This window comes from Trachurus trachurus, assembly GCF_905171665.1.
Source record: "Trachurus trachurus genome assembly, chromosome: 5".
Classification (NCBI taxonomy): Eukaryota; Metazoa; Chordata; class Actinopteri; order Carangiformes; family Carangidae; genus Trachurus; species Trachurus trachurus.
In genome coordinates, this window is record NC_139896.1 from 28885886 (window position 1) to 28901358 (window position 15473).

Consider the following 15473-nt stretch of genomic DNA (forward strand, 5'->3'; position numbering starts at 1 on the left):
ACGGCGTGAGCGTTCACCAACAACAGCTCAGACCACTGACATGTGGCGGGGGGGTGAATCATTGATTTATGAAAAACATAACTTGTCCCGTTTTCCTTGATATTCATATAACTTTAGGTTGTGGTATAAGATAAACAGTCATTAACAGTCTATTATGATTTGAAAAATATTTCGCAGAAGTTTGACGGTAAATGACATTACGGTGCCCCTCCACCCCCCTAAATACAGATCAAAGTAGACTGCTCCGCAGACAAGGGTCCCATCCATCACACTGCTACATTACTGACTTATGCTTAGGCAAAAGTTAAGTTGCTGTGGTGTTAATGATTAGGCCTAATTTTACAGTCTATGCCTACAGCTCAAGTGGGGATAAAGTTAAGATTTCAACAGAGGCATATATGGAGGATACTCTGAACCATTATATAAGTTTCAAATTTTAGGGGGAAAAACAAATACGTTCTTATTTGAGTTATTTTCTCTTACACATATTGCATAATGTGGGATTATAATAACTGATACATTAATGTGTAAGTAGGCCTACTATTTTACTGGTCGGGGCAGTGTAAATTTCAAGTAGCTATTCTGTACATTAATTCTAGGGAAGCCTATGTTTGTATTTTAACATGTACTACACTTTCATGTTAACAAAGCAAACAATTTTTAAATCTAACTCTAAATCAACATGTGCCCAGATAGTGTCTCTTACCCAGCAGCCTCTTTCTCAATACTCCCCAGATGAAAGTCAATAATTCGAGCTGTTCCAGATGTTCAGGAGGATGCATGCATGTCAAGCTTGGTACTCTGCTCCATTATCATAGTCTGAGTTGTTGATGAGAAAAGGCAGTTTTCATTCTCTGTTGAAATTCACCACTGACTTGTATTTAAATAGCCAGGACACTCCCACTCTGCTCTGTTTTGCCAACATGTATGGAAACCACCTCAACATACTGCCCACTTCCTTTTAAGAACAGAGGTAGTTGCAAAGAGCAGCGCTTTTTCCTGTTTCCCTAACATAGTCAGAAATATTTAAAACTTATACTGTTTATATATGTGACTTCTCAGAACCATTTGAAACAAATTCAAATATCGAAACTAAACTCCTACATCTGGTCCTCAGGTGCTTGCTATTGTAAAGACACACACTGGGATATGCTCTAGCTTTTGAATCCATCCTGAAGATTCCCTGAATATCAAATAATTTATGTTTTTCTTAAAGGTTACTTTGTGTTGGGCATTTTAAAAACTGCTGTGACCATCATGGTGAACAAAATGGGCGATGCAATGGATACACTGTTTCGACACTCAGAATTAGCAACTGAAAGAAGCTAAAATGTGATAGGCTAATTATTGGTAGCTATGTTAGATAAAAGACTGTAATGGTCCTTGTGAATACTTACTTTGGAATTCTTTATTTTGTTGTTTTAAATTAAATGTGCCCAGACTTCTGTCAGCAAAGACAGACCGTGGGTGGTTTGCTGAGTCAAGTCTGTTCATGTAACACAAATACCGCAATTCACCTCATGGCATTGCATATTATTAAAGCGTTGTGAAGGTAAACAAAAGGTACAGCCATGTCTCCCTCAGACTCAGCTGAACAAGACGACATGTGTAGAGTGAAATCATTTCATGGAAGCAATAAAGTGGAGTGGATTATGGCACAGCCCTCTTGATCCTCCAAAGAGAACAATATCACAGACAGCTTTATGGAAAATCTCTTTCCCATGGAGACGACACTGATGGCCTTCACTTCTCTCTGAACTTCGTCCATACCTCATTAACAGACACATACATACACACACAAACACACACACTTCACCTCCAAACAATGGTTTGTCTTTGCAATTTCCTCTGTCTGTGGCTAATCTGATCACAGCTGGAGGTCAGGGGCATCATTTCCACCACATGGACGAACAGGTCCTGTTGGTTCGCAACCTTTGATGAAAGGCTGGGTTATCTTTTGTTACAAAAGACTATTTGACAAATGAGATTCTTATATAAAAGGCTCGGGCTGGAAAATTACATCAACTCTGATGAAAAAAGACTTCCTGCAGAAACTTCACTCTCCTTGCACTCCAGTTAGGACCACAAACTTGACCTACTTGACTTCACAGTGATAAAACTCCAAGAAGTACCATTAATATAGGCTAGAGAAGTCATTTTATCAGAAACGTTAGCCCATACCCTTAAAAGAAACCTTTAAAATACAGCTCGAAAAAAACGCATCTCTAGACATTCCAGTGTCTGTTGTAACACCCCATTCTACCTAATGGGGCACTGATTAGATGATCACCTGAATCAAATCATATATAATGAGGAAGCGTATAAAAACCAGTGCTGTGATTAAAAATCATTACAGTTATTACACCAATGTTGCTTCCGTTCTCCTCATAAGTTAAAAAAATTAGTTGTGTTGTTTAAAAATGAATATGAACTTGTTTTCTTTGCATTATGGTCTGAAAACACTGCATCTCTGTTATTTTAACCAGTTGTCATATTCTGCAAACAAGTGCTAAATTACATTTTTATGTCGAATTTTGTAAAAAAAAAAAAGTTGTTGTCAGTAGTTAATAGAATAAAACAAAAGTGTTCATTTTTCTCACATACCTATAAATAGTAAAACAAGAGATGATCATTTTGAAGTGGTCTCTTGATTTTTGCATTAATCCATTTCAATAAATTGGAATACAACTGTCAGGTCAGCAGTCTTCTTCATGATAGTGGAGCTACTCAACCAGAAGAGACCATTTAAAGGCTCAGGAAACCGGTGTTTGGGGTTAATCAGCTCATTAGAGTGAGACATCATTAGGTTACAATAATGAACTCTTTCACTATTCTAATTTTTTGAGATACTGAATTTTAGATTTTCATAAAATGTAACCCATAATCATTACAACATGCTGTGCAAGGATAATGTATGAATATAAAAGAGGACAATGACACAGTTGAGCATTTCAAATTGTAATTAAAAAACAGTTATAATAAATTAAAAGTGAAACATAGTATGCCGAAGCAGCAAAGAAACAAACAGGATCTCTCATCAGACTCGTTGCTGCAGTGTACATGTGTGGCTCTGGGGTCACTGAAGCAAGTCCATCCAAAGTTATAATATGACATTAATACACTTTAGACTTTGTGGGCCACTGATTGTCAACTCCCTCGTCTGTTACCAATAAGCAGATCCTGTTCCATGCATAATAAAGCAAGTCATTGTGGTGTCAAAAAAAAAAAAAAAAAAGATAGTGTGCACTGAAACTTTCCTGCTCTACATAATATGACTGTGACAGGAGAAACATCTGGGTACATTCTCCTTGAACTCCTAGAGTTCAGTGAAATACACCAGAAGACAATCTGCGGCAACAAATTCAGTCACATTTCAATCTGTGTGCACACACATTCACACATACATGCACACAGACCATGATCTATAAACTGAGTAGCTTTTGCCGACTTGGCACCCTTCTAGATCCACACTGGTGACCTATCCTGTGTCTGCACACAAGCCAAAAACAGATCACATGCAGAGGCTCAGCACACATTGCATTGGCCTGTTCACATAAGGGCATCAACTATGTCGAGAGATCATGTCATTTTGAGAGGTGGTTGGAGCTTCCAGCTGTAGAGGAAGCCACAGGACGGAGTTGACACAGTGGCTAGTCTGAGACACTCCTCAGACATTGTCAGGCTTCACAGAGGACAACTGGGAAATCTACATGGATGCATGGGTAGTCGAGCTTTATAATTCCCTGGAAGGACACAAAAGAGAAATTCAATTAGTCTGAACTATTAATAGAGAGAATTGGTGTTAGTGAGTCACGGCTTTGTTTAGCTTTGATTTCCTCACCTGAGGTGTTAGGTTTTTGTTAATCCTCTTCAGTTTGGCCTTTTTACGTCCATTTTTTGTCACAATTGTTTCTTCATAGAACTCGTGGGCCAAGTCACCGTCTTCATCAAAGAACAGAGAGCTGCAGCACAGGGAGAAATGTCATTTCTCCATGCATATGTAATATGCATGTAACTGTATATGAATCTTCAGTAAATGCAAAAACTACAGGTTGTTAAATAAATTAAACTTAATTTGAGGCTTGGGGCTATTTCAAGACAGAGGTATCTCATACAACATTAATAATTTTTGGTGCCTGTACTGTATTTGGTATAAATAGACTCAGAGCACCAATATCCAAACCCACAACAAAACAATGTGACTTCAGCAGGTCCAGCCCACAAGCCTCTGACTGAAAACAAACACAACCATCTGCTAGGTTAGCTCAAGCCTATGGCCCTGTCAGTCAGTCAGCTGTCTTCCTGTTACTAAAACCAACTGGTTTTTGAAAGTTAGGATGTACAGTTAAAGGGATAGTTCAACATTTTGGCAAATTTGCCTATTGCCATATAGTCTTAGGAGTAGGTTCATTACCTTTAATTGTCGATGCAAGCTATTTTTAGATCGGCGGGGCAGAGACGATACACAATCCAACATTTCCAAAACGCTCTTGTGGACAAGTTGTAACCTGCACATTCACCCCGCTACGAAATAATAATGGGACGTTACAAGACAGAGTTGTTTTCGAGGCAAATGCGTAGCCAGAACTACATCCCAGACACGGCTCCTCGGCAGAGTGACTACAAAAGCGCAATTAGTTCCGTCTATTTGCTTCATGTGTCGTAATGTTGCACAATTATACATTATTATTTCATAGCATGGTGAATGTGCAGGTCACAACTTGTCCATGAGAGTGGTTTGAAGTTGAAAACTGAGGAAGAACAGGATCCAAGGCAACTCTTTGCCAATACAAAAATATATAAAAAGGCTTTATTAAGCGGCTAAATCATGGTGGAACAATAAAAGACCTAGTGTTTTGGAATTGTTGAATTGTGTATTTAGTTTGATGAGGGAAACGTTGAAATACCACAAGCCTCTGTTGTGTTAGCTGAGCAGCTCACGTCTCCACCCCACCGATCTAAAAACAGCTTGCACCAACAATGAACCTAATGAACCTACTGCTAAGACTATAGGGATTATGGCCATAGGTTAATTTGGCAAAATGTTGAAATATCCCTTTAACTAAAAGGTTAGCCAGTATGATCAACTCTGTACAACAGAGCTGTAAAAGAGGGCAGCTATAGAAAGACCCCTGCAGATAGGCACACAGTGTGACTGTGTGCACTCACAATGAAAGGGGATAGTGTGTGGACATATCATCATGGAAACCTGATGATTCAACAGATATCACTAATGTGAGAAATTCTGGATTCTGTTATAATGTGCTAAAGGATGGATCAGAATCGTCATGTGGTAAAACAGTCAAAATTTGGGGTCCCATCTGAATGTGAAACTGTGATGTGAATATTAACTGCAACAACATAGCTCAATGTTTTGATAGCAGGTTCTTTAAGAATGTCCTTAATTTCTAATGAGCGGATCACACCATCTTGAGCCTTCAGCTCTGTAAAGAAAGCATACCCATCATCAGTCTTCTTGATATTGTTATCTCAGCCTGATATTGCTCCTTTTCAGATAATATTCTTTGGGGTGTGTGCTGTAAGTATTTAATGCCACATCTGCAGGAACTGAGCAAAGCCATCACATCAAACAGGAGCTATTCTGAGGAACATTTCAGACTCAGAGGTGACAGGGAAGAAAAAATCTCAGCCTTTAATCTCATGAGATGAGCAGCAATATTTGTGTTCGAAACTGATGAGAAGAACATTGTGTTAAGATGTGGGGGAGGGTACATGATGTTTAGGGCTTTATTTACCTTCGTCTTGTAAACACAAAAGGTGTTGCACCTGGGAAACTTCGAACTCTTGCCAGCGACTGCTCGTTTCCATCTTTGGTTGGATCATCCACACTACCTGAGCCAGAAAAAGGCCAAAATCCTTTGGATTTGGAGCCACTACCACCCATCTTCAGCTGCAGCACATTATTTTCTTGGGTCACAGGACTGCCAGTGGTGTTACAGTGTTACTGTACCAGATGAAATGTGACCTTCGGAATATAGAATCTGATAATAAAAAAATTAATTAAAAAAAAGACACATGGTTTACAAGGTTAATTTTCTGCAACATATCATAATAAAGTTGTTTTCACAAGTGGCTCTCTAATATGGATTCTGTAATGCAGATAAAGGGCTGTTCCAGAACATATTTATGCATGATTTTTCTTTTTATGGACTTCAAAAATGGTACAAGAAAATAAATGGGCTATTACACCACTTTTCATCAATGTAAAAAAAAAAAAAAAAAAAAAAAAGCAACTGAGTGTATCTTTAGCCCTTTTCTAAATGTTGCCTTGCTAATATGATAAACCACAGAGGTCACACCACAGACTCACAGGTTGGATTACATACAACATAATATACATCTATATGTCTTCTGTCTCTCCGTAGCAGGCCAGTGACATGTCAGCACAACCAGACAATGTAGCCTTATTTGACACAGACGTGCCAACGTCTCGTACCTGACCACCCCTCGATAAACACGATGAATTAATGTCTAATAACTGTGAAAGCCCTGACAAACATTACTCAGCTCTTCTTCAGTCTGCAGGGCTCGTCAACAGCAGGTTATCTGGAGAGGGGCAGCAAATGTAGCTAGCTAACCTTGAACGGAGAGACATGTCCCCACATTAGTCGCTGTTGTGTCACTTTATGTCCTGGCTGCTAACATTAACCATTGGATAAAGATAATTAGCCTCTTGTTACTAGCATTAGCCAGTTCAATATGTTTCTCTCTGCTTTACCAAATACCGTGTGACGTTGCCAGCAGCTAACGTTAACTATTTCAATAACCCGCGTTTATCGCCGCAGCCTGGCTGGAAACATACCTACAGTGGTCCTGTCACAGTCCAGTATTTCTCTTTGATGAATTTGTCTTGGTTGGTTTGCTAAATGTGGTCTAGCTAAGACCCCATAACACACTCGAGGCTACGCTAGCTGTTTGTGCTAAGTGACGCTGCTCGGTAGTCTTCCTCTGCTCGTCCCCGTCGGTTTGTAAGGAAACATCAGAGTCAGCTGTCGCCACCTGAAGGACGGGAGTGTCCAACAGGATCAGTATAAAATGAAGGTCAGCTAGAACTGGGGTGCCAGAGGGCCCATTTATTAAAATAAAAGAATATAAGAATTATTAACAATAGTGCATCAGCATAAATTGGCATGCCACAGTGTTGATATGGTTTACTTTTCTTCCATAGCTTACACAGGAGGCTAATTGCCTGCTTATGGCAATGGTGGTGATATCCAAGAATTTCAAATTGTAGAACAATTACACACACACACACACACACACACACACACACACACACTGGTTTGAAGTTAAGTGTCCCCTATGATGATGATGTTTGCATGCTCTAGACAAGCACTATCTTCTTCATTTCACATATTGAAACCTTAAATAATATCTCTGTTAGTTCTGTGACAGATCTATTGCACACAACTATGTGAAACATTTGTGCATCTGTCAATAACGAGGCCATTGTACTGTAAACTTCCTTCTGTAGGGGCCTAGGCCTACTTATTCTCGCAGAGGCCTGATTTATGCTCTTGATGATGACAGCGACTTCGTGACCATTGCTTTGGGGGTGGATCCTTCAGTCTTATTGCCCAAGGGCACAGGAAAAGTGTTAATCCGGCCCTCCTAATGTTGCAACACTGTATCTCTGATTGGCTTTTTGTCTCTGAATCAAATTAGGTCTTTACATTGTATTAATGACAAGGTGTGGTGTAGCCTACTATAATGCCTCTTCTGCAGGCTAGCTGTTAGTCTTGTCATTAGTTCATCTGCCTGGTAAGAAATAGCTACACAATGGCAAGTGGTGATATTATAACCAAAATTAATAATAAGCATTAGTCCTGTCAGAATAAACGTTGTGTTAATCACCACAACGGATTAACAACTAAATAAAATAATAATATTGAGATGAGGTACTGTAACAAATATAGAAATTGATTGCTGTAATTTTGCTGTACTTCTGTATAGTGCGATAAAGGCTGATTCTGATTCTGATAGGAATGCCAAAATAAAGAGGTAAATGAGCTTTCTCCTTTTATCATTTTGCACTTTCCCCCGCATTAGGACACGTATGTATATGTATACAATGACTTGTATGGACACAATGTTTAACTCAAAGTTACACCCTTGGTTCCAACTGCACATGCAGGTCCATAAAGACCTAACTTTCAAGTGAATTGCTCATTCAAAGATAATGTAGAGTCCCGAGTCAACATACTCTTGGTCATACTGATCCAAATTTGTACTAAAATGTAAAATGATAACAACAACAACAACAACAAATGGCCCATGATTTATTATTAGGCTATCATCATCAGTTCATTGATAATTATAATAAAACACAGTGTTTCACATTTGTATTTATCCAGACCCATTTCACAGATTCATTAAAGTGCCAACATTTTTAAAACAGTTTCAAAAAAGATGAGTGAAACTAAATGTCACATAAAATGACCTGAAGATAAACCAGATAAATTATTGGAGAAAAACAAATGTTTTATATATCTATAAATAAACTAAACAAGCAGCATGTTTTTTTAAAGAAATAACTACAATGAATAAAGATCATGGTAATGTTTTTTTTTTTAATCCATTCATAATAACGGCCAAAATAGCAGGCCGTGCCTTTTATATTAAAAATAGCAGCTGCTTCTTAAACAACCATTATTTACAATAATGCCATCGTCTGAACACTTTACTTCCCTTATACACTGCTGTGAACTTGACTCATATTGACCCATGATTCTTCATTATGTTTAAGATAAGGTGCATCATTGATGGTCAACCAGGTGTAGTAATCCTCGCCATGGCCTGCTTCATCTTGTCCCTGGCAACAGCATAGCGTTTCACAATCTGCCGGACGTGCTCCTCCTCCTCACGCTGCAGGATTCGCAAAAAGTTGCACAACTCAGGAAAGCTAAATGCATCCCACTGTGGAGGAGAGGTGTTTCACATTAAGATCAATTATGTGTATATCACAGAATACAGTATAAGGATTATCATATAATCATTCAAAGAGGGAAATGGAAACTTACATTGACCTCTCCAGTTTCATTTTCCTTCAGAACCAGACTCAGGACTTTTTCACTGGGGCCAGCACACAAGCGTAAGTAGAGTGGACATTCATCATCAGACAGTTTACGCATGTACACTAAGTAAAAGAAGAAAAATAAGCAGTGTTAAACACCTTACAGCACTGTTTTGTTTGACTGTACACACACAATATTAGGAATGCTACCTTGACTTTGTCTCTCGGTGCGTTCGAACAGGGCAAACTTGGCCGGGTTGTCCACCACAGTGAACTTGTTGAGCAGCGCCTGGATGACCTCCCGTACCCGTGTTTGGGAGCTTATGTGCAGGTGTTTTGCGGTATCTTTAGGGAGGTAGAAAGATGTCCGCCGCTTCATCCGTCTGCCCGGCTGACCTTCCTCTGGTGTCGAGGAAAGGCTCTGAGGGGGAGGTAGGGAAATCGGTCGAACTAACTGAAAGTGGACCTTGATGAAACCAGTATAGAACCCGTCTTTATTCTGCAAAGTTAACAGACATGCAGCATTAAAAAGGGGGTTAAGTGCATTTCATTTCATGCATTATAACCATAGATTGTAAACTATTACAACATCAGTTAAAGCTATAGTTCAACAATTTTGGCAAATTGCCCCATTGCCATAATCCCTATAGTTTTAGGAGTAGGTTCAGAGCCGAGCTGCGAGCTGCTCAGAGTTACGCTAGGCTAATGGGATTTCTTGGTTTCTCTCATCAAACTCCCCAACAACTCCAAAATGCTCTCGTGGACAAGGCTTCACCATGCTATGAGATAATAACGGAACATTACGAGACAGAGTTGTTTTCGAGGCAAATGCAGAGACTGCTTGCCAAAATACTGCCCCTGACGGGAACGCGCATCAGCGGTTTTGCATGAATTTACCTTGAAAAAACTCTGTCTCGTAACGTTCCGTTATTATCGCATAACGTGGTGAATGTGCAGGGAAACCTAGAAATTCCATGAGCCTCCATAGCGTAGCTCTGAGCACCTCGCGGCTCTGCTCTGCCGTTCTAAAAATAGCTTGCACCGACAATTAAAGGTAACAAACCTACTCCTGAAACTATAGGGATTATGGCAATGGGCCAATTTGAAAAACTGTTGAACTATCCCTTTAAAATATACACATTTTTAGCCACTCACAACCATCATGTAGAGATTGCTGTTGATCCGAGCGTTATACTCCTTAACCTTCTGTTGAATCTCTCCAACACTTAGCTTCTGTTTTCCCAAATCTGTCTGTTCATCCTGGAAAGTAAAGAAAAGGAGCAGTGCAGCAGACAGCTAGGCTTTACTAATGAGCTTTAAGCATGAAGAGAAAATGACAGAACGGAAATAAAAATAAAGATAAAACCAAGCTCTTCATACATAATATCAATATTATGCTTTGTAGGATATAGTGACACCAAACAGAAGATAATAACTCCCAGGTTGAGCCTCACCGCTGACCCTCTGACCTTGTGAAAGAATGATGTAGATGCAGTAAAGTACAGTTCCAGCTCTGAACCACTGTCCTCCTGACTGCAGAGCCAGTCACTTCTTGTGCTTCCCCAGGTCATCTCCAGGTTTCAGGTCAGCAAATAGGCGACTTTCAGAGTTTCTGTCATCCCCACTGTTTTAGAATAATCTACAGAAATGTCTCAGCCTGCAGCAGACTGATTCTACTGACAGCTCTCTGACCTCAGCTCCCCATCCAGACATTTGCTCCTCCCTCACAATAAAACTTCACAAAGACATCTAATGGACCAGCCCACTCCCACTGACATCTGCTTGAATTATCCTAGCAGTAAAATGTTATGGTGTATAGTGCTGATGTGCTGCTGATTCTCCTCACTGATACCGTATTTAATATAGACAGGACAGGTTAGCTACTGTTATTATTCATTCATATCATTTATCAATGTCCACATCAAGACCTTTCTGTTATGGCCTCCCTGAGAGCTTAAACACATCCAGCAATTTAAGAACTTAATCCTTACACATGTGGCAGTCTGACTGGCTCTCCACTCTCACATTTATCCTGATTTTGTAAGACTACACAAAGGCATTTCTAACCAGAAAGGTGCACGAGGATGATTCAAAAACCATGATTAATAACAATTTGCATTCACCAATGCATATTAAAACATTTAAAAAAACACACACACACAGTAATGCAAACGTTAAATGAGATAAGTTGTCCATCAACAGTCAGTTTTTAGTTGTTCTATAACAAGGGCAGCTGTTATATTATGAAGTTGTTAAGTTGCCGCCTCCCCTCGGCTCTCTCCTGAATGACTCTCTGTATAGATGCCTTGACAATGAAGAGGTAATAAAACCAGTATCTTTGAGGACATATGCTACCCTGACACCCACAGGACTAGTATCCATCTGTTCTGACCTGCCCAGCTGCACATGGATACAGACAATCTGAATGATTTCTTTCTGAAATATATATTTTTTGTGTTGTTGGGTGGTTCAAACTACATGACTGAGGTGGCCTAATATCACTGAGCACTTATATTTTTCTAGACTTGACTTTCTATTTCTCTTTTTCTTCTTTTGAAAACATACGTATAAAGTTCAGAAAAAGCTCCCGCACACTGTCTCACTCTCAATTAACAACTGTGACCTTCATCAGGCATATGCCAGGCATATGCCTGATGAAGGTCACAGTTGTGACCGAAACGTTGCTTTAATAAATTAATTGAGAGTGAGACAGTGTGCGGGAGCTTTTTCTGAACTTTGTACTTTGGGTTATGCCCTCCTCCTACGCACCTGCATCTTCAGGTGTGCTGAGACCCTTCACTTGTTTTTGAAAACATACGTATACAAATGAGAAATATATATATGACCATATGTGGCTAATATTGCTCCATATTATCATATATATACAGTAATATATAATTATTTATTATATTATCATTATTATATTTATGATAGTAAGGTGTATCTACATACAAATGTATATCTATAACATAAATATATCTCTCATAAAGTATCAGCCATAAATTATTTCAGTTGCGTTAAATGGATACATGTATGTACATAAATGTAAGTATAACTTTGATGTTTCTGTCTTTAGGGAACCTGCATAATTTATTAATGATTAATGGAGTGGGATTGAATAAGCATTGCTTCTTCTAACTTCTTTTCAAAAATGAACAACATTCTACGTACGAACTTGTGCCTTATTTTGCTTACATTTTTTAAATACTCAATTCAATAAAAAAAACAGCAACTTCAATTTCAATGCATTTTTCTTGCTTTTTTTTTTCAATGTGAAACAATAAAGACAGTTACTGCTTAAAAAGGACAATAGATAGAAAATCTGACTGTAGTTGTGTTCCTCACCACATTTGTGTCTGTTTCAATGGAGTCGACAGACAAATCAGCCTGGTTTGTTAACAAAGTTACATCTGTGCTGCAGTCCAGCTGGATGAACGGTCGACAGCGGTGGTGACAAGTGTAACTGCAGACTGAGAGAGAGAGAGAGAGAGAGATCATTAGAGGGTGCACATTTTGCAGGCTCAGTTATGCTTTGGCTGGTGGTCAACTCTTGTGGTGTTGAACCCTCTGCTCAGGATTTGGTTCAGTAATCTGTCTCTGTGCAGAAGTGTCAGCCAAATCACACTAACCTAGATCCATTATGTTATGTAAGCAACAGACCAACATCTTTACCATAAGTTTCTTATCACCTGTTTCATTTGCCACAAAAGTCAATTCTTTTGTTGAACTGGTTCCTCAATATGCCTAAAGTCATACAGAGAAACAAAGACATCCCCAGGTGCTATCTGTACCAGCACACAGTTAAAACATGAAGTCTGCCAGACCTTCCTTTCCTTAGATAAAGGTTCTCATGACTGGAAAACATAACATGAGCATCCTGCATTCTGGTGAGACTGGGAATTGGAAAGTGAAGACTATCTCAGAGCTTTGGAAGGACATGGGGTTACAAAGCTGATATATACTTTAATGTAAAGATATGTCTCACTATTTCTCATAAGGTTAATGCTCTTGTCTCCATTTCAGCTACTTCTTAAAAGGTTAATGACTTAATAGATATTTTCTTTACTAAACAACGGACGATTCACACTGTCTGTTATTAGTTGCATCGGCAAGAATGGCTTGACACTATGTAGGTTGTCATCCCATCTCATGCAATGCAGATTTAGTGGCTGGTTGCCTGATTTTTCTTTTTAGGTCAATGCCTGCAGTCAAAAACATGTTTATCATGTACACACCAAACTAAATAAGGTTTGTGTTATTCTATAGTCTTCATATCAAAATGATATGGAGACTATCAAATGAAAAAGGCCCAAAACAATAAGGTGTTAGTCCACCTATCAGTGTTTTCCAGCTTCCCCACCCTGTGTGTGGCTTTGATTTTTGGATGGAGCTCTGTGGCACAAAGTAACATGCTATCTCAGGATTTGGTTACACAAACAATACTCTTAAAGGGATAGTTCAACATTTTGGCAAATTTGCATGGCCATAATCCCTATAGTCACAAGGGTAGGTTTATTACCTTTAATTGTCGGTGCATGTTGTTTTGACATCCGCAGGACAGAGACGTGAGCTGCTCAGGTAATGGTACATACAATAGTCCCCTGTCCCTCATCAAACTCATCAAATACACAATCGAACAACTCCAAAACGCTCTCGTCACCTTAACATTCACCACGCTATGAAATAATAACGGAAAGTTACGAGACAGAGTTGTTTTCAAGGCAATTTCAGAGACTGCTTGCTGAAAAACTGCCCCTGATGGAAAGGCACATCAGCGGTTTTGTATGAATTTACCTTGAAAACAACTCCGTCTCGTAATGTTCCATTATTATCTCATAGTGTGGTGAATGTGCAGTTGCTGGATTGTGTATTAGATGAGTTTGATGAGGGAAACCAAGAAATTCCATTAGCCTCCGTAGCGTAGAGTTGAGCAGCTCACAAACGGCTCTGCTCCACCGTTCTAAAAATAGCTTGCACCGACAGTTAAAGGTAACAAACCTACTCCTAAAACTATAGGGATTATGGCAATGGGCCAATTTGCCAAAATGTTGAACTATCCCTTTAATGATGACAAAAATATAGAATATCTCATCCTTTAAAAAAGTTCAAATAGATTCATACGCAAAGGGTACTCACTGGTGCAGCGTAAACTTTGCTTATAAAGACCCCAGATGAATTCTCCACACAGGTCACACCAGGTGAGATGAGTGTATCCATAGGGTCGGAAGTCATGACCCAGCCCGGCCTCTCCTGTCTGACAGACAGGTGCCTCGATGCTGACGCTGTCTCCAACCAGACGGACGATGTGGAAGGAGCAGGGCACGCCGGGGTTCACAGGTGGAGGGGCGGTGCGGCCTGCGGTGGGGGGAGCCAGCTCGATGGGATCATTCACACTGAGGTCCTGCAGCTCGATCAGCTCACATTTAGACATCCTGACTTTGATACAGACACTGACATGTCAAGTCAGAACCTGCTGTCCGTGAGTGAGCATGGGGTGTACATCCAACTCTGAGAGGAAACAGCATTAATCTTCACACCTTTGTATTCCTATAGCGGATGTTGTGATTGTTAGGTGGGTTTAATTCAGTCCATTTCCAGCTTTGTGTGCTCCGCAGCAGAACAGGCAGCCACACAATCCTGCAAGACAGTGAAATCACAATAAACTCAAAATCTCAACCACTTCAGTTCAGTATCGACTCATGCAATATAAATTCATTCAAAACCAAAGTCTGTACTGTATAATGCCGTCTGGCTTTACAAATGGAAAAACAAAAGATTATCCTTTGTTATCTGATACCAGGATTCATATGATTATGTTAAAATGTAGGGCAAGATGACAGATGACAGATGACATCCCCGGACAGCTCATAGCCTACAGTAATATTGACAGAAAAAATAAAACTGTCCATTTTAGATCAAACTCTGTCAGCAAAAAGTGGGTCACTACCATTTCATTCATAAAACTCAGAAAGCAGTAAACTAACTTCAATGAGAAACATACAGCATAGTCTACAGGTGGTGGAATGGTACTGTATGGTGCTGTACAGGTTTATTTTAGTATTTCCATTTTATGCTACACATTTCCTCCTTTATACACCTATATATAATATAATGACAATAGTTGTTGGTATAATACTTTCATGTCTGATACTTTGTTTGCTAATATATCAACATAAGAAAAATGATTAGGAAAAGTCTTTTCATAAACTAATATTGACAACGGCATTTAAAAATTAACTGTGATAATTATGATCATATTATAAGTGATGGCAGTTTCCAGGACTTGTGGATCTTATGTTTATCTAGTTGCCCATTCTCTAACCATCCAAATCAACCTTATGTGCATGTCTTTGGACTCCATCCAGGATCAAACCCAGAGCCCTAACCACTACACCACCGTGTCGCCCCCGTTAAGGAAATTTTTCATTATGTAGGGGGC

The 15473-nt window shown here is 39.4% G+C and overlaps 2 protein-coding genes across 3 annotated transcripts; both read right to left on the reverse strand.

Annotated features, from left to right (window-relative positions):
• Positions 1 to 2948: 2948 nt before the first annotated feature.
• tusc2b (tumor suppressor 2, mitochondrial calcium regulator b) lies at positions 2949 to 6956 on the reverse strand. Of its 2 annotated transcripts, none has more exons than XM_083972056.1 (4): positions 6824 to 6956; positions 5757 to 5986; positions 3842 to 3962; positions 2949 to 3743 (listed from the first exon to the last, which is right to left on the reverse strand). In XM_083972056.1, the coding sequence occupies exons 2-4, from the start codon at positions 5903 to 5905 to the stop codon at positions 3678 to 3680; spliced, it is 336 nt and encodes a 111-aa protein (XP_083828182.1). In that variant the 5' UTR covers positions 5906 to 5986; positions 6824 to 6956; the 3' UTR covers positions 2949 to 3677. The 2 variants fall into 2 exon arrangements, with proteins under 2 accessions (XP_083828182.1, XP_083828181.1); XM_083972055.1 differs by having other exon boundaries at positions 5757 to 6002; positions 6824 to 6950.
• A 1580-nt stretch (positions 6957 to 8536) lies between these two features.
• Positions 8537 to 14465, reverse strand: rassf1 (Ras association domain family member 1; the record flags this gene model as incomplete). Its single annotated transcript, XM_083971614.1, has 6 exons — positions 8537 to 8937; positions 9042 to 9157; positions 9245 to 9533; positions 10190 to 10294; positions 12380 to 12504; positions 14171 to 14465. 6 exons carry the CDS (start codon positions 14463 to 14465, stop codon positions 8788 to 8790), a joined length of 1080 nt encoding a protein of 359 aa, XP_083827740.1. The 3' UTR covers positions 8537 to 8787.
• Between the last annotated feature and the right edge of the window lie 1008 nt (positions 14466 to 15473).